Source organism: Psittacula echo (genome assembly GCF_963264785.1).
Source record: "Psittacula echo genome assembly, chromosome: 1".
Lineage (NCBI taxonomy): Eukaryota > Metazoa > Chordata > Aves > Psittaciformes > Psittacidae > Psittacula > Psittacula echo.
The window spans coordinates 164,959,415-164,979,353 of NC_137735.1; the positions used below are offsets into that span (position 1 = coordinate 164,959,415).

The following is a 19,939-nucleotide window of genomic DNA, read 5'->3' on the forward strand; positions in this document are numbered from 1 at the left end:
CTGGATCTGCTGGCTAACAGCATCATGGATGGCAGCAACCAGAGAGGTCCGCTTTAGGGACAGCTCCAACAGAACATGAATTCTCTTGCACACTGTTAGACAAAACTTGCTCCCAACCAACAGAACTCCCCATGTCTCAAAAATGTCACCTCTCCCGTTAAAACTCACAATGCACATATGAGCCTCTTGCAGTTTTGAGTTACAGAAGCCAGTATAGAGCTCTGGGACAACTTTAGGTGCATTGCTCTCAAATTCTGGGCCTGGCAACCCATGCTTTCCCCCTGAAATCCCCCCAAAAGAGAGCTGAGCCATACCTCTTTGAGGACCAGCACACACTTGCCAGGCCCGACAGACTGAGGTAGCTCTGCTATTCTGCCTTTGTTTAAATATGGACCTGAGAAGCAGCGGTGGTTGATGTAGAGCTGGGGGCAGCAGTATCTCCCATTGATGGTGCCTGCAAGGAGAAAGTAGCATTGATGTGCATGTAGCACCTCTGTACAATATATCAAGGGCCCTTCTTCTTCCTCCTAGATGTGGTAAGGAGGAAAGGAGAGTAAAGGAGGCACAAAATACCTTCCTTGAGATAGAAGGTAGAGAAGCCTCTGCTACTTGAATCCATCCAACACAGCAAAGTCAAGTGCTTTTAATAGCAAATGATTTGTCTGCACACCCTACTGAAAGGAGACTCGGGAAAGGATTTAATTCCTAACATGACCCGAGGCTCTTTCATAACTCACACTGCAGATGGGTGTGAGCGACTCAGTTGCAACTTGCCAGAAAGGGAAGGTATTAACTTCTTCTCACAGATATAGAATCAGCTCAGGGAGAAAATTCAAGTGGAGAGTTCTACAAACCTTTCTTCAGCTACTGTCCAACATAGCGAGCACTGCGGTGCCCTTCTCGTGGCCTTACATGAGTCTACAGAGCAGTTTTCTTTCTCTGGGCTAATTACTCTGGGCTCCTTTATAGCCCATGGAGGGAAGCAGGTACATCTCAATGCAGTTCATCTACCATCCAAGTGGTTATCCACTTTTTGGTTATCGTACCCCAAAAGAGCCCACTTCTCCCCATTTGGTTGTAATGGGGCCCTGGGAGGTTGGCTCAGATGTCAATGTGTGTCCCGCAGTCTGCTGTAATAAAGTGAGTTAAATCTTGCTGAGCCTAAGCAATTAAATAGATGAATACTGCACTCCCAGAGCCTCCTGCCATTGCTAAAAGGGAGAAAAACCTGCCTTTAGCAAAAGGACCAGCCATGCCACAGTGTCTTGATGCTAACACAGGGACCCATGAAGTCCTGGTGTAAGCATTTTCATTGATGCCAATTAAAAAACCACATCCATCTCCACCAGGGCTTCATTAGCCTGGCCTTAACATCATTAGCTGAAATGGGTAAGCTGCAGGGGAACTCAGATAGCCCCAGCAAGACACAGCGCTCACATGTGGAGGACCAGGCGTTCACATGCAGTCCACCAGAGACTCCTTGCAGTGTTGGTGGGTCCACACCACTCCTACATCCCTGAGGATGTGGTTCCATCTCCCCACCCATATGACACAGTCACTCCCTTTCTGGGGTCATCCCCCTCCATAGAAGCAATAGATCCTTGAAATAAAGCTCTTGCCAGTGCCGAGCATCCTTACCTGTGGTGTCTGGCTGAGGAACCGGGCAGAGGTCATGAGGTATTTTCTCAACAGGCACTGTGGATGGTAACCTGTCAAACAGCAGTTTGGTGTATTTAACAGTAGCAGACAGGACAAAGGGGCAGAAGCAGTATTCAGGCTGGACAGAGATTCACCAGCACCTGCCTGGGCTGAGGAATGGAGATACCACAAATACAACCTCATTTCCACATGTTTTATCATAGCCCAGGGCCTGCATATTGCAAAAGAAAGAGCCAGATCCACGCCTGCTCCAAAGATACACTCTGGTCTGTAAGCTTCAGGCCAAATATTCACACTTAATTCCCTTAAATTCTTGTTTCTAGTAAGTGCAAGGGCTAGATAGGGAAATGCCCTCCTGGTACATGTCTGTCTTCCATAAGCATCCCTTACTGGCCATCAGACACTGGCTATGCAGTTCCAACCGGTAACAAACCTCTACTATAAAGACTTTCTAATATGCTCACAAATATTTCAAAGTATCCTCTTGTCGATTCTGCTGCAGTATCAGGGCAGTAGTTACCAAAGTCACTCTGTGCATTATCTCCCCTGTTAGACCTGACGCATCCCTGTAGAAATATCACCTTAAATAACAAAAACTTACTGCTTTTCTGGTTGCACAACTGCAATTCTTCTCTTCCTTCTCACTGCAAAAATGAAGCAAGGAAGAAAAAAAGCACACGTTTTTACCCTTCTGTCCTATAAAGTATACCCATAACGCATAAAAAGCTGTATTAATGCACTGACTATAAAATGACTTGCAATACAATGAAACGGTACTTAATTACTATCGCCATCTTTTCTTGGTATTTTTTTAAGTCACTACATCATTAAAACCTACTTTAAAGATCTAATAATACATTTAATCCTTCCTCTGGAATGCTAATATTGTGCTTTATGGGAACAGTGTAGAAAAAAAAATCAAGATAAAAACATAAATATCTTTCCATACAGAAACACATATGGGTAAGATTACATTTTACAAGCATGATTACCTCCAGCATCATTTATCCCTAGCTATAAATTGCGATAAGGCTGCATAACGTTGCCATAGCAGTATTCTCCCAAATTAGGCCCTGGCTGCCTGATTTTTAACTTAAGCATATTTAACTCTTCAAAAGGGCTGACACATTTTAAAATCTGCCTTTCGGATGTTAATTAATATAAACAGTGAGGGCAATTTTTCATCTGGTGGCTTCAGATTGGAGCTGGATAACTTCTGCGAGGAACACAACAGCACCAAGCCACTGAGCGCACAAGAACAGCCTTCAAATGCAAATGGAAAGGGAAGAAATTCATCTTAATACGCACTGAAGGCAGGACAAAACACTGTAAGGCTTAATTATGCCAGGAGAGATGTAAATTGAATACTAAGGAAATCTCTTGAGCTGATAAGGGCACTGAAATAACTGGGTAGATACCCTGGGCAGGAGCAGACACTCCCTTGCAGGAGGTCAGCAAACATCTCTCAATTTAGATGGAGCAGATCCTGTTTTGGAGAGGAAGCAACTGGACGGTCTCTTTATGTCCATGCCACCCTATAGCCCATGGGGGTTTTCCCAATTTGAGTTTCTATGTCCCTAATTCACTCAGCTACACGAGTGAACTTGGGTCAGCACAACAAAACCTGGTTTCACTCTGACAAACCCATCACAAACCCACAACCCACCATCTCAATCCACATAACAGTGCAATCTCAAACCACGTAACAGCCTTTCCTGGTGCAAACAATCCCATTTTTTAGAGGGACTGATCACACAGACAAGTAGAAATCACATAATACCAGTGCTGCAGAGTCTGGTCACTAATTGGATTTATTGCTCTTTACTTACAGCCTGGTTACTAGCATGCTTGTTAGGTGGGAAGTTCCGAGAATGGGATTACGGACAAAAGACAAACTCCCTGATATATATGTTGATGTAATACCTATGCTGCTTGAGGTTTCCATTTTCCATGTACTTACAAACAGCTTTGTGTGGTGGAGTTAGGTTATAAGCATTCGCTTCACACCAGCCAACGGGGAAAATGTCCATAGACTCTACATCAACTATGTACTCTGGAGAGGGCATCTGTAAACCTATAAACACAGATTTACAACGTAACTTAGACAGGGAATACCAAGCTCAGAGCCATTGGAGCATTCATCATGAACCAAGCGAAGCAAATGATGGAACACGTGAAAACCTGCATCCTTGCATCAAAATCAGGCCCCATCTCATCTTCCATTCTGCACAGACAGCAATGGCAAGGCTGCTGCATTTACAGCGCAATGTGGTTCCAGACAAAAGCCCCATGAAGAGCACTCTACGGGTATGCAGCAAAGCAGCCAAAAGCCAATAAGGTAAAACACGTGTGACTTTCCCCAGCAAGATGGGTTGATCGACCCGTGGGGTTCTTGTAGAGTTCACAAGTTAAGTTAGCCAAAGTTGTTGGGTGCTTGCTCCTAAAGATGTATATATGGCAATGTGATGATAGGCCTTTATGCCCCAGTGCCCCTCCCCTGAAGCACTGCTGGGTAGTTCTGCCCTTAAGTCACTGCTTTTAAGGGTGAGAGACGGCCATTCCTCTGCCTAGAAGTGCCATGAATTCTCCTAGGGCTCCTCACTGCACATGAAACGTGAACTGATCACTCGGCAGAGGAGAGGCAATATAAAAGCCCCAGGTGGGACACACGCACTAAGATCTTTGCCATAATACTAAATCCAAAATCCCACTGAAAATCTCTGCTTAAAGCAAATACAGCTTGGTCATTATATCTCCTTTAGAAGACACTCCCCTGTCTTAGTTTATGTGGGTCATAATCAAAAGCCCATTGCAGCAAATGGAAATATTCCTGTTGGCTTTGAGTTATTCTGAAAACAACTCTGGCTCCTGAGCCAAGACACCATTTAATTACTCCAATTCAAGTCCTCTTGCATTGGCACAGCCTGGCCAGCAACTTCACCCCCCTCTGCCATTCCCACCCTATGACCTACAGCTCCAGCATCAGTGTGAGATGATCTCCTAATAAAAGAGACCAAATGATCAGCAGCTTCTCCTACAGCATCCTTGCCTTCGCATCTGTTACAGCATCTTTGCCTCCTGCTTCAGGCAGCAGTGTTTGACTGTGCACAGCTAGATAACTACCGGGAGCTCCCCACTAATGAATGTTCATCAAGGGCTTGCAGCGTAATTGAAACAGTAATTGAACTTTGTGATGGGAATGGCATTGAGACCGAGATACAGCATTTGGATCAACCTTTTCTCTAGTAATAAACTTGGTGCACTTTTGAGAGTGGCTGCATGAAAACTCAAAGGAAGGAGGAAAATAGGTGCTGGTGCTCACAGTGCTGGAGGAAGTAATTAAAAAATGAAATCATGATGTCTGCACAGATTCACGGGTGTCTTCATGGTATTTTTCTGAGCCCTGCACCATGTTTACACATTACACTGAAGATAGAATTTCTATTCCGCTGGGATATGGGGAAGGGAAAAGGATGGGATGAGGGCACAAGATATACAACCAATGCAAGGTCTCAACAGCTGGCATGCTCTGCAAAACCATTTCCCTTCAAGAGATCTCTGCTCAGTTTGAACCTGATGAAAGCGGCACCCTCCAATGAGCAAAATATTTTCACCTACCACCACAAATCCAGCCAAGGAACTGATGTGAGAACTGCTGAAGTCAGTAGCAAGACATGCACCAAGTGAGCAAGGCAAGGATGAAGCCCTAAACAACAAGAGATGAACACATTCCCCACTGAGATTCCACCAGATCTGGGAAAATCCACTCTTTTCATTACTATATCTGTTCTGTGGTGCTATTCTGACCAAATAAACAGACAATGTACTTTCCTGCTTGCAAGCAACTATGGATGTGACATGAACATTCTGAAGTTTACAGCTGCAGCCACCCTGATGATCAAGGAAGCACCATAACGTCTGTTCAGCTGTAACATCACTATTCCTCTTGCACGATACACTCAAAGCTTCTCTGTCCTCCTTGGCACTGCTGCTTCCCCCTGGCAAGTGATAACCCTTCCTTCCACTCCCAACATCTTACTGCTTTGTTTGGCCTCGCTCATGTAAGTGGAAAACAGCTTGTTTGAGACTCATTAGTTTCAACTTCTGCTTTTTATGCTGCCATCTTCTCAGATTAAGAAATATCCATAAGGCTTGAGAGGTTAAATAGAAGAGAACAGGGAGACTGAGAACAGAGTGAAGAAAACTCTCATGCTGCTATGAATCTTACAGGATGGGCAGAATAGAGCAGCAGCTCTCAAAGGGAACATCATGGAAAACCTCCCTGGAGAAGCGATTAACAAAAGGGTTTTCCTCACATTCCTCGGCTCTGCAGAGAGTGAACATTATTACTTGTATAAATTCACACCAGAAAGCTCCAGCTTTAAAATCTAAAATGAACCAGTAAAAATTAACAATGCAGATGATGAGTAATAAAGCAGCAGAAAGTGATGGGATGCGCACAGCACCGGATCAGCCCTATGCTTCTTTTCCAACACGGGGTAACTCAACTGCTGCTCATTAAATGCTCACCCTGAAGTTTACAGAGTTTTGCTACTGTACAAAGCAGGATTTATTAAGCAATGTTCCCTCGTGTCTAACTCGACGCTGCTTAACTACTGCGTCCTGGTTTATGGCTGCAGTTTGGGCTGTCAAACAGGGCGACAATGAAAGCTTCAGATGTTCCCATGATAAACGGTGGGACCCGAGGCCTTTAGTGATGGGCTCCCATGGTAGTTGGGGAGTCTTGCTGCTACCAGAGTATAAATAACTGCTAGAAACAATAGCGTATTAATGGAGTCAAAAAAACCCCCATGCCACAGTTCAAGCCGCATTTATTTTACAACTCTGCAAGCAGGGTTTGGGTTTTTTTTAATGCCTGGCTTTAGCACAACACTGTGCATACTGAAGTCATACATTTCACCAGCAGCAAAGATTCCTCTTCATTTTTTACAGTCTTTTGCATCTCTCCCTTTTACTACAGTTCTATTCCTGGTATCGAGATACAAAACAAGAGCGTAAAGCATCTATATATCAGGACTCAAAAGACAAGGAGATGCCCACAGCTATTTTTATGACAAGCTGTAAAGTCACCCTTTAACAAATTAGAAGTATAAAAGGCAGGGAGAAAAAGATGAGGGAGAGGAGCAAGGTCGGAGTGTGAGGCCCTCTCCCTGCTTTTATCCAGGGTCTTGGAGGACTAATTGATTTAAAGACCTAAGAAACAGCACTTCCTATTTACTATAATGGGCAAAAGTTTAATGAACACCGACTCCCTTTGAAAGCATTACAGCTTGGGGGCCAGAAGGAAGAAGGATTCAAAACCCCGTAAAATCTGTATAGAAAAGTGAAGGCACCTGGCCATTTAAGAAGGGAAGTTGCCAAGACGGGTCTGATTCCTTGATCAGATATTCAACAATAACCTTACTAAGAACTGAATTTCCAGTAAGTGTTGATTCCAGCTCTTTACCAAACACAACTGCTCCGTGTCCAGACCAGGCTGCAGATAAGCTTTTGCTATCTCGAGTCAGAAGGCAATCAGTTATCTCTGACAAAAAAGACAAAACCTGCTATTGCACACAGCTCTGCTAAAAGCAAAGATGCAAAGTTGTAGCTGCTCTTCACACTGGCGATAACCACAGAGGAGACGAATTGCCTGGGGTGACAGCTCTATGTCAGGGATGGAGAAGGACGGCAACCCAGCTCTCCTACATCCCAAATCACCTCTCCTGCATTCAGGCACATGTCTGCAGCTCTGCTGTTCCCACCTCTCAGCCAGTCCAAACCTTGAGGTTCAGCAGCAAAGACACAAGAGGCATGAATGATTTGGCCTGCCAAGCTTTAGGTCAGGAGGAATTTCTCCTTTGGTAGGCACCAAGTTATAAATCTCAGAATGGGATTTATCATGGAGGTGTCAGGAAGCCTTGTCTACCATATAAAGCTACTTCATAGAGCTAAACACCACTGAACATCTGCCTTTTTTACATACAGAACAAGCTGCTGGCACGAATGAGGTACTTTGGGTTACCTGACAATGTTTTTACTAACTTCAAGGGCTTTTGACTGGAAACCTTTTCTCTACGGAGGGAAGGAGAGAGAAAAGGAAAGAGTTACAGGGGTCAGACGATCCCACGAGAGCACATTGGGAATAACAGTGGAAGTCTCAGCCACACAAGTGAGGCAAACATCCATTTCCAGGATGCAGGTCTATCATGTTGGCAGAGAGGAGGTTTCTATCATCAACGGAGATCACACTGATAAGAGTCCACATTGATGGGGAGGTGGAAGGTCTTTGTGTCTCCCTTAGCGAAAGATAATGCTTTATAACATATTACTGGTCAACGTGTATATAATGGAATGGATGGAGAAAGCAGTTTTGTGCAGAGGATGGAGGACAAAATTAAGAGAGTGCTGGAGTGAACCGCACAAACACAAGAAGCCTTTACAGCACATACCTTCAAGGTGAAGCCACATTAACCGTCCTTTAACTGAGGTGACAGAAGCAACGCATATCTCTGCAGGGTTCCTGGGGTTCACCGCCTCCAGCTTCATATTCTTAGTAAAGCCACGGCTGAAGGATGTCTGAAAGAGTCAAGAGCCAACACTGAAACATGGAAGTGCAGCACTGTGTGACCAGGAAGCATAAGTTTAGCATGGCTTGATTTCCACTGGAAGTGCAGGATACACTGATGAACACATTCAGATTCAAAATGGAGCTGCCCTGAACATCTGTATTGGGGTTTGGTAGTGGGGAATGCTACAGGGGTGGTTTCTGTGAGAAGCTGCTAGAAGCTTCCCACATGTTTGATAGAGCAAACACCAGCAGCTCCAAGACAAACCCACCACTGGCCAAAGCTGAGCCCAGCAGTGATGGTGGTAGAGCCTCTGGGATAACACAGTTAAGAAGGGGAACAGTTGATGCACAAAAGCAACTGCAGCTGGGGAGAGGAGTGAGAATATGTGACAGCAACAGCCCTGCAGACCCCAAGGTCAGCGAGGAAGGAAAGAAGAGGTGTTCCAGGAACCAGAGCAGAGATTCCCCTGCAGCCCCTGGTGCAAACCATGGTGGAGCAGACACCCACCTGCAGCCCATGGAAGATGATGTGTTGGAGCAGAGGGATGCCTGAAGGAGGCTGTGACCTTCATCCTTACCTTCTATCCCTCCCAGCATCCCCTCTCCTTTCACTTAGTCTCAGTCCTTTCCCCATATCACCACCATGACTATCCCATAAAACACACTAACACACTGTAGCCATGCCATGGCTTCCTTTCCTTTCATTTTCCTCCTCTTTGTCCCACTTGTTTTGCAACACATCAGCTTCAAGTGCTTGCACCACTCTATTTGCACACAGTAGCATGACAAAATTCCCTCTCTTGGCTGAGATTTTGGCTAATAATAATTAGGATGGGTAGTAACTGTCACTGGCTCAAAATGACACCAATCTGTCCAGCAACCCCATGTGAACAACTGGAAGCCAGACTCGAATTCAAGCATTCTGCTATGCATACAGCACCTCAGACCATGGGCACTTCACTGGGAGCTCTTTATGAGATGAAAAACTTCTGGATTTGACCTGCTGTTCATAATGAGGCCTTCCAAGAATGTGCTGCTTGTCTCAAACATTGCTTGGACTGTTGCAAGTCTCGCTCAGCACACAGATCAGCTTCACCCTATAAAAGCTGCCAGTGGCTAGGACTGCATAAAAGCAGGCCAAGTTTGTTTAAATGCCTTTTATGTTGCCTAACAAAGAAACGTCATTTATCATCACACGGGCTCCTTTCATTGCAATTCAGTGCTGGAGGCTATTTATACCGAATCAATGGCAAAACAGTTAGCTGGGAGTTTATTTTACTAAGCGTTTGGTCATGTCAATCCATTTCATAACTGCTTCTCCTTGTTAAATATCCACCCTCCCTGGGGGAAACAGTTACAGCACATCCACTTCCAGCACCACATCTAGTGGAAGATGTGCCTGCAATACAGCTTCTATCAAAGAGCCTCTCACAGCCATGCAACAAATGAACCGACCTGCCAGGGAGGCTGGACAAGCAACAAGCAAGAGATTACATCTCTCTGCAGAGAACTGTGTTATTGAGAGTGAAAGAATAACAGACACATGTTCACCTGATGAATGTTTCCTTACAGAAAAGGAAGCAAAAGTGCTTAGATCTGATTTAATCTTTGGATGATATTACACAGAGACTTCTCTCAAGGCTGCTGGTGCTGAGAGCATAGACCCATTACTTGACAAAATGAAAAGAGATATAAAGAAAAGGGAGGGGAGCCTGCAGAAAAGATGTGATAATTGTCCCACTCCATTGGTGTGATGCAGCATTGTCCAGCTTCCCAAAGTGCTTCCAGGAATCTTTGCTTAAAGTGCCTTGAGGCATAGCATGGCGCAATAAACGGAGCAAAGAAATCCCAACTCTGATTTGATTCCCAAGCCAAACTCTGTTGATGATACAGGTCTTCTGAATTCATCAACAAGAAGTGTTCAAATTCATCAGTTCACCATCAAAGGTCTGTTCAAGGCTGCTCCTGAGCCACCACAGATGAGGAAGGCCATGCAAAAACACATCTGGTGTCTTGTGAGCCTGTCTCCGTGCTGATTTTCATAAATACCCTGTCTCAGTCTTCTGAGTAAAGTGAGAGTCTATGTAATGCCTGAAGAACCCGCTTGCCCCCCATTCACACACCAATATATTTTGCCCGTTTTAGGTACCACCATACTGTCAGCTCCTGATAGGATCTCAACTTCCATCAGTTGATGGGAGCATGAAGAGCAGCACCAGGCTACTGGAAAAGGCAGAAGGTTACATCTCTTTTTCACCGAGTAGTTAATACATGTCGGATCAAGCCATACTGGACTGCCATTCCCAGAAAACAGCCTGCAAAAGACTATTGCCAAAGCTCTGAATCTTGACGGCCTCCGGCGTAAAGGTGTTGTTTATGCTCACATCCCTGTTGCTGTATCAAGGAAGCACATGAGCTGTTGCAAAGACGAGAGCACCCATTCAGGTTAATCACCCCTCTCTTACTCTGAATCAACAGTTTCAACCTTAGCTTTTAAATGCATTTGGTTTGGTTAAATGTATCCCTCTGGGAAGAAGAGAGAAACGGGAAAAGGGCCAGATGATATCACGCAATTTTCTACCTAGTTTATTGGGTTTTAATAGCATTTGAATTACTGGTAATGGTCAGTTGAGATCCTTCTTGTGCTAAGTGATCAGAGAAGAGATGAGGACCAGGAAATCGAAATGAATCAGAAAAAGACAAGAGTAAGATACTTTCTCTTCTCTTTTAGGGATGGAGACGTGAAACACTCCTCCAGCTTTCTTTCTGTCAGACTCATGGTAGACTGGGAGGACCTCTGAAAGCTTTGCTGCAGCTTGCCTGTAGCTTTCCTGTGCAAGCTGTTTTGTTTCACATGGATCAACAGGAGTGACACAAAGGCAAAATGAGAACTTACGTTTCTAAAGCACAGGTGAGGCGCAGCCTCCGCTCCACACTGCTTCTGGTAGTCTGCCCAGTCAAAGTCCTGGCCAGAGTAACCTGCAGCGTGACAGAACAGAAAGCGCCATCAGCCACCACTTCACACCAGAGAGAGAGCACAAAATGGGCCCCAAGCAGACAAGCACTTGTGTTCCAGCATCCCAGCTCAGGGAGCTGCGCAGTGTCAGCAGGCAGGTTCTATGCCAGTTCATACACCATGAGAGCCAATGTCATAGAATCATAGAATCATAGAATAGTTTGGGTTGGAAAGGACCTTGAGATCATCCAGTTCCAACCCCCCTGCCATGGGCAGGGACACCTCACACTAAACCATGGCACCCAAGGCTCTGTCCGACCTGGCCTTGAACACCGCCAAGGATGGAGCATTCACAACCTCCCTGGGCAACCCATTCCAGTGCCTCACCACCCTCTCAGTAAAGAATTTCTTCCTTAGATCCAATCTAAACTTCCCCTGTTTCAGTTTGAACCCGTTACCCCTTGTCCTGTCACTACAGTCCCTGATGAAGAGTCCATCCCCAGCATCCTTGTAGGCCCCCTTCAGATACTGGAAGGCTGCTCTGAGTTCTCCACGCAGCTTCTCTTCTCCAGGCTGAACAGCCCCAACTTTCTCAGCCTGTCTCCATACAGGAGGTGCTCCAGTCCCTGATCATCCTCGTGGCCTCCTTTGGACTTGTTCCAACAGTTCCATGTCCTTTTGATGTTGAGGACACCAGAACTGCACACAATGCTCCAAGTGAGGTCTCACGAGAGCAGAGCAGAGGGGCAGGATCACCTCCTTTGACCTGCTGGTCACACTTCTCTTGATGCAGCCCAGGATACGGTTGCTTTCTGGGCTGCGAGCGCACACTGCAGCCGGCTCATGTTCATTTTTTTTCTCACTCACACACCTTCTGTATTTTGCTTTGAAAACTTCAGGTCTGCGTCAAAAGTAACAAACCATGTTTATTTTCCTTATTTTCCCTTTCCTTTCAACATCTCCCAGGCTTTAATAAACCCACAACTAGTGAGATGTGTGTCTGTCCCAGTTTCCAGGTGGGACTGATCCAGGACTTCCTTCTCCTATCTAAAAAATGGGGTTACGGAGCTGGACATCAAGGGTCCCACAGCAGTGGACAGAGAGAGGATGAGCACAATCAGGAGCTGATCCATCCTCTCTTTCAAAGCATGAGATAAATTCTCTCTCTTCATGGATATGGATGTACCCGCTAAGGCTGACTTTCCAGCAGCTCTGCATACGTGAGCTGAATCCCATCGTAGTAAGCGTGCTATCCAAGGCTGTATAGAAATCTGAAGCAGAACAGGAAAATGAATGCAGATTTCCAAGACTAAAGCCTCATCAAGTAGAAGATCCCTTCAGCCTCTGCTTCTAGGAAGAAAAATGGGAAGCAACATTGATTTCTGTGAGCATCTCTCAAACAGTCTCATCATAGAAAGATAAAACAGAACTCTGCTCATCCACTCTTCTTATCTGGGTATTTAGGAAAAAACAGTCTTGGAAGAAAAAGGGTTTTCCTATTTGCTTTTGGGTTTTTTTTTTGGTCTGCCTCTTCGTCTATATTTTTGAAGTGCCTGAAACCAAAGAGTGCTAATCCTGTCCAGGGCCCTGTGATGACACTGTCAATACCAACATTATTGCAGAACTACTCTCACTGAAGTCTCAGGACTCACCTAAAGGCCTCTGTCTCTCTGTCTGGCATCTCAGCTTGGCCTCATCTCACAGAACATCCCTTAAAACCTTTTTCATTGATAGTCAAAAAGGGACGTTCAAGATCAGATGGGAATGGATCATTTATCACAATGAAAATGACGACATTTTTGTAGGCAAGGACTGGAATACTGAGTGGAGTCACCTTGCAGTCACCCATAACCAAAACAGGAGGTAAAAATGCTCAAGCATCCTGCTACCATGCAAGTGTATGGGATAAGATGAACTTCTAATCCTAATGAGTGCCTACATGACAAACTAATGAGATAAAGCCTTGAGCTAAGATGCCTCTCTCCGTGGGGCATGAAAGTGCGTAACAATTGGAAAGCTAGGAGTAAACATGCACAGGACAGTAAAAAAGGGCAGCTACTTATAGAGAATGTTCATTTTTCATACAAAAATATATACCCTTGCATTGGTTTTAACAACCAATTTCTGGAACTGTGCGTTTTCATCCTGCTTCTTCTTCCATCTCCTTTTTTCTTTCCAGTTATTTGTTTGCCAGATACTTTCCAGCTTCATAAAATTAAATGGAAAAAAGGAGGTGAAATGCACATGGCATCAGAAGGGGATTCATCTGATCACATACAGATCATCTGATCGCATACTGATGTTTGCAGTGGAGATGCCTGTAGCTTTGCCTGTCCCTCTGCATTCCCTAAAGAGTCAACAGGGAAACAGGCAGGTCTGGGGGTGATCTGTCTGTCCTGCAGAAGAAGCCTTGTGAAAGTCCCTCTTGCTCCCTATTGACTCCAGAAGAAGCCAGGGTGATGGGCTCAGTTGTCTACATAACAACTATGGAAGTTGCAGCATAGCTGTCTCCATTAAAACATACGGGGTCCTCCACAGCTGCCAGGGCACACTGCCTTCAGGGACCCAAAAATCTGCCCACAGCTTGCATGTTCTCTCATCTCTGATTTAAACCCCCAATGGTCAGGTTTTGAATCTTTATTGCAAGTGGCACAAAATCTTGGCCGAGTGGATGGAAAAGGCACATTGACAAGGTTTCACTGAGGTATAAACACTTGACTGTATTGTCACCACACAACCAACCATTGGCTTGGCCTGGAACCACTGAGATTGCTGGAAGACCCTTTGCTGTAGACTTCAGCAGGATCAAAACCTGGGAGGGCAGTTAGAGTTTGCCATAACTCACTTCAACAGCCCAAAGATGATGACTCCAAGATGAGCATGCTCAAGAACTGGCTTCAAACAAGCCTGGACCTGTATATGGCCTTTTCACGGAGCATCATGATATAAGCTGCCTCCCTTAGAACGTGGGGAGGTACTATGTGCCCAGCACCTCCATTAGCATGTGACACTCACATACTGTTATTCTTTACTGCTCAGCTCAAGTAATAACGTTTAAAACTTTGTATGATTCAACTGTGCTCCTCAGTCACGTCATACCTCATCGTGCTTGCTCTCAGCATGGAAAAGCCCAGTGGTCTAATCAGAAGCAAATATAACAACACAAATATACTGGAAGTTTTGGAAGTGGCATTTTCTTGGTTAGCCTTATAGCCAGGAGCGCCACCAATATGTTTTTCCCCCCTCTTAATAGCTCATAAAAAAGGAACAATAGGTGTTACTTTAAAGGGAAGTGGTCTATAAATTCAGCTCTAATAAATATAAACAGTGCTTGTTCAGTGTTTATACAGCAGCAGTAAACGGGTATTCATTTTTGGCACTGTACAGGAAAATACTGCTCTCTATTTCTAGTAGCAAATGTTTGCGCCTCCTGTTCATGACTCATGTAGTAAATGTTTGGCTTCAACAAAGGCCTGATAGGGGAAAAAAAAGGCAAGAGAATAGGATATCAGACAAATAAATGCCTTTGAACCCAAACACCCCAACCTGGCACGCTGTTTTGATGAAATCAAACCAGTTAATTTTAAAATCAGAAAACTGCCTTGCCAATCACAAATTAACCAAAAAAACCCAAGTCCAGAATATAGCAAACAAATCCCTCCAAAGAAAAAGGACTTCTTCCATCGCCATCTTTTGCTCCATGGGAACTTCCTGCCTTTCAAAAGCGAAAACCATTTGGGCAACGCTAAGTGTTTTCAACACACTCTCTGTTAAGGGTGATGTTGGTTGGGAATGTGTTGAGTGCTGGGGAAGCAGGAGCCTGGTCAAATCTTGTCTGAGAAGGGGCAACTCTGGGTACCCGGGTAGAGCTGCCCAGTGATTTGGGTGGAAGGGGTGGGATTTCCTCCTTCTACAGATCTGCCCATTAGCTCACACCACAGCCTTCTGCACTCCCACAGCATTGCAGCACTCTCCTATCAGCCCTGGTTATTCCTTTATTCAAAGATGGCATTATTCTGCTCAGAGAAGACTGGCTACCTGAGTGCGAGCTCGGATGATTTCCCTGTGCTTTCTTTTTTGGTGGTTTGTGGGTTTTTGTTGTTGTTTTCTAAAACAAAGAAATCATTCTAACATCTGATTACATTTTAGTGACTCAAAGAGCATGTCCGTCAACGGAAGAGGGTTTTGACACCAAAGGTGCTAAAATGCAGTTTGGGCACCCAGCCCTCTTACATAGTAACAAACACAGGAATATAGAGCATGTATCTTATCTGCCACTTGCTTTATGCCTTTTTAATAGCTTCCCCCCAAGATTTCTGATCTGACAGCAGAAACCAAAGTTATTTCATCAGGGGAATGAGGGGAGACTCTCTGCATTTTCTGAGGAGCTCAGGTGGACCCCAATCAGCAGGCACCACATCAGATAACTATTTCTCCTTTAGACATTACTGGCCAAATTGAGAAATATCCATCCAACAGATGCTACAGACACTTCTAAAAGTGTTGGCATTTAAAGGAGAGCTCAGATGCACTTGGCCCACAAAACACCATCTCAGATGCATCAGCATGGATTGGAAAATACTGGGCAACGACCCTGTAAAGAGAAATGTCTGGCCTACGTTCAAGGTCAGGTTGGACAGAGCCTTGGGCAACATAGTCAAGGGTGAGGCATCCCTGTCCATGGCAGGGTGTTGAAACTGGATGATCTTAAGGTCCTTTCCAACCCAAACCATTCTATGTTCTAGTTTAGTTAATTAGCTGGCCTGGGGGAAGCTGCATGTGAATTTGGGGTGGCAAAACCAACACATTCCATTGACTTTCATTTGTAGCAACTTTTCTAGCCAACTGCTCACTGTTACACAGGCATTATCATTCCTACTGGATTCAAGCAGGAGAGAGCCTGCATCCAGACAGCACATTTATTTCAGCAAAAGCAACAGGGAAATCATGGATGCACCATATGCAGCTGCACGCACAGGACTCCAGGACACTGTTGGGAATTTCAAATCACGTGTGCTGAAGAGATACTCTGGATTCACACAAGAGGACTCTGAATCTGGTAGGGAATAACCCTTCACTTCCCTGGGTTTGGCAGCAGTATGGTTTTTCCAAAATTAAGACAAATCTGTGCGTACAAAACTTAGTGTTTGGGGGTTTTTTGGAAGGCAGGGGTTGAGGAATTTCAGGGAGATGCCTGGTTTGCCTCTAGTATAATATGATTTTTAATGCTCCTTTTGCTCTCTACACACACAAAGCATCACAAACAGGCATTTCATGGGAATACACTAGGTTTCAATGCAGCCTGATTCAGACTGCATTCTGAAGCAGGCTGCACCCGGACATCAATCCACCAGCAAGACTTGCTTGCAGAGATGTTCATGGGCTGGTATGAGCCAGAACAGTTGCAGCGACTCAATAGAGCTACTCTGGTTTCAGATACTTAGGGTGATGGTCTGCAATGAACACATCATGGTTTTAAAGGCAATAATAACAAGCAAGCTTCCTTCAGAGGAGATCACCAAGAAGAAATACAAACCCTTGGGAGGTGTGAGATTGACTCCGTTTTTAAGGCACCACTGTATCGGCAAAATCCCTAAGGAATCCGCATGGCAAAGCATTGAGATTTTGCTGGGTTCAGGCCTCAAGTCGTCAATGGTCACTTGTAAATAATGATTGTTAAAAACCTAAGGGGTGAAAAAGAAGAAAACAAAACCAGAAGTTAAATTCTCTGTCACTTTAAGGAATGTGGACAGCCAGGCCCTGGAATCAAACCATTCATGAAAATAACCCACTCTAACCTAACACTTTGTATTAAAGTGCTTCTACCAAAGAAATCAAAGCCTGAGTTTCAGACATGGGTAAACTGAGGCAAGGGGAAGCGCTGGGGTTTATGGTCACTCAGTGTGCCAATAGCTGAGCAAGGACTGGAGGCAATCCTATAAACCCCACAGCCTTCCCTCTCTTGTCCTTGAAAGTGTGGATCCAGCTGCAGCTTCCACCCAGCTGCTTTATTTCAAAAGGCTTCCCAGATGCTCACAGAAAATACATATGCATGGAGGGGAGATCGGCATAAAAAAGGGATCCTTTTTTTTGCATGGACGTGGTAGATGGACATGCCCATCCCCATTGGATTTACGTGCATGCAGTTAGCTGGTGACAATTTGGTGGGAAAGAATTAATTCATTAATTAGGAACATCCATGGATTTTTAACGGTGGCTGTTTTCATCCTTCTTTTCTGGGAACTCACCTTGGTCACTGATGCAGGACAGATATGAAATGGCTCCCTTACATTCACCGCCTCCAGCTTCATCCCCACAGTGAAGAAGTGGTTTCGCAAATCAGCATGGTCCTGTAAGAAGAGATGGGAAGTGGAGCACATGGTATGCCCGTGCCATCCTCAAAGAAGAGGTCAACATATCTATTTGAAATGCATCCATGTGGATTCTGTCACTCAGCTGATTAGGAGATTGACTCCCAACTGGCTGCTCCTGGTCCTTTGCTCTTTTCATGCCAACCCAACCATAAAGAGGGAACAGCCTCACTCCTAGAGGACAGATCTGCAGGACCAAGCCCATCATATTTAAAGCACAATGTGCACCCACCTTGTCAACAGCGTCTAACCTGAACTTGGTCAACAAGGAGATCATGCTCACCAAAATGAGGACCTGTCTGAGAAATCAGACTGGTTTGGGTTGGAAGGGACCTTAAGGAACATCCAGTTCCAAACCCCTGCACGGGCAGGGACACTTTCCACTAGGGCAGCTCGCTCCAAGCCCCATCTAACCTGGCCTTGAGCACTGCCAGGGATGGGGCAGCCACAGCTTCTCTGGGCAACTTCTTCCAGGCCCTCACCACCCCACAGGGAAGAACATATTCCTGAGATCTGACATCCCCTGGGGTAATGCACAACATGGATGCAAACAGCTCAGGGTGGCCCTTATTTACCCTGATAAATGTCCAGCTCCTGCAGGGCACCAAAAGAAGGACCTGTTCTGGTTTCCATGCGCTGCAAAATGGAAAGATCTTCTCTTCACCCAGGAGACTAAAGGTGGCCTAGGGCGAAGACAACGAACTTGGACCCAAAATGTGGGCAATAATAGAACGTGTTGGTGAGACTCGCAGCTGTGCTCAAGTACATGCCCACCACTTTTACCCAGGATCAAACCTGGCTGCACCCAGAAAACTGCACAAAGAGGGCTTCACCCCACAGCTCTGAGATGGCAGCAGGATACAGATGCGAAATGCAGAAGCAACTGAGTTTTAATTCCCTGATTTGCCACCAGTTTGGCATTTAACATCCAGCAAATCACTCCATCTCTCATGACCCCTGTCTAAGAGGCATACAAGTTGGCATCCTAATTCCAGAGTAATTATCATATTTTGTGTTCAGTCAATGAAAATGTCCTGCAGTATTTCTAAACCATCTGTGCATTAGCCACTACACGCATAAAAAGAGATGATGTTATATTTAACACACACATACAGACGACTCCAAAACGCACGCAGAAAGCTTGCTCTCTACTATGTGGTTAGCAATATCGTTCCCATCTACATTCATTGCTACATGTTGTATTCTTGTTCTAAAACGATTTTCTATTGATCCAAAGTTGTATGTCATTGTGCTTTCTTTTCCCAAGAATTGTCTTCACTCGTAGACTTAACAACTTCTATTTTGGGATCTTACATCACTGGTGCCATTAGAGATAAGGATTTTTACAAGCTCCAAGCACGATTAAATGAACCGCTATTTTCATCTTACCAACCTGCAGTGTTAGGGAGCCTTTTCTGTGGGAACAAAAAGCAGTCAAGAAAATCGTAATCACAGAATCACAGAATCCCAAGGGTTGGAAGGGACCTCAAAAGCTCATCTAGTCCAACCCCCCTGCAAGAGCAGGGTAACCTCGAGTACATCACACAGGAACTTGTCCAGCCGGGCCTTGAATATCTCCAACGTAGGAGACTCCACAACCCCCCTGGGCAACCTGGAATGGATTCAGTCTCACAGAACAAGCACAAACTCACTGGGAAACTGAGGAAGATGGAGTGAAAATGGCCCAGAGCCCAATGACCTAATGGCTGAGGAAGGAGCAGACATTCAGGAGTCTGAGCAACCGGCAGTGTAGCATACCCATCAGCCACACTTGTGCTTGCTGGCCGTCACTTCCCCACCACTAAAGCCCCAAAGAGACCAGAGACCCATTTCTAGCAGCTTTGCACAGTTTCATCGAATAGAAGTAGAACTAGGGAAGAAAATCTGTCTCCTTGTACACAGAGGTTGCCTAGTACCAGGGATGCATCAAATGGACAGGTCACCAAATTGCCATCTTGGGAAAAGATGATGGCTGCAAAATTCAGACTTCACCAGCTCTGAACTTCAAATTCCCAATGGTCAGAAGCATCTGTGCCGGAGGGCTGCCTCCTCCTGCACGAGGATCCACACCCGATGTCTCTTAATCCTTAAGGTGAGGTGGCAAAGAAAAGGCAGCCTTGCAAAATGTACATGTGGAAGCAAGCTCACCATGCAGCATCTCCCCACCAAAAAGTTCCAGTATAACCCAAGATCCACCAAAGTACTTAATAGTGTTTATGCTCAGACACGCGAGTAGTTTCATCAGCTTCTGAAGTGATTTGTTGATTGAGACCAAAATGTATGGAGACCAAACCATATTACTTCCCATTTGTATTTGAATCATTTTTTTTGGTTCATCTCCTGCTATTTGTTTTGGCCTTCTTCAATGGAAAAAATATAAAC

At 45.1% G+C, this 19,939-nt stretch overlaps 1 protein-coding gene across 1 annotated transcript in view; it reads right to left on the reverse strand.

Annotated features, from left to right (window-relative positions):
• Positions 1-19,939, reverse strand: part of SFMBT2 (Scm like with four mbt domains 2) — a gene marked incomplete at both ends in the record, with an annotated part of 99,467 nt that overhangs the window by 21,472 nt on the left and 58,056 nt on the right. Inside the window, 8 exons of the mRNA XM_080632100.1 lie at positions 315-454; positions 1,639-1,709; positions 2,261-2,303; positions 3,620-3,733; positions 8,112-8,238; positions 11,127-11,209; positions 16,723-16,870; positions 17,435-17,536. Coding sequence (XP_080488226.1) covers positions 315-454; positions 1,639-1,709; positions 2,261-2,303; positions 3,620-3,733; positions 8,112-8,238; positions 11,127-11,209; positions 16,723-16,870; positions 17,435-17,536 — 828 coding nt within the window. The remainder of the gene's footprint in view (positions 1-314; positions 455-1,638; positions 1,710-2,260; positions 2,304-3,619; positions 3,734-8,111; positions 8,239-11,126; positions 11,210-16,722; positions 16,871-17,434; positions 17,537-19,939) is intronic.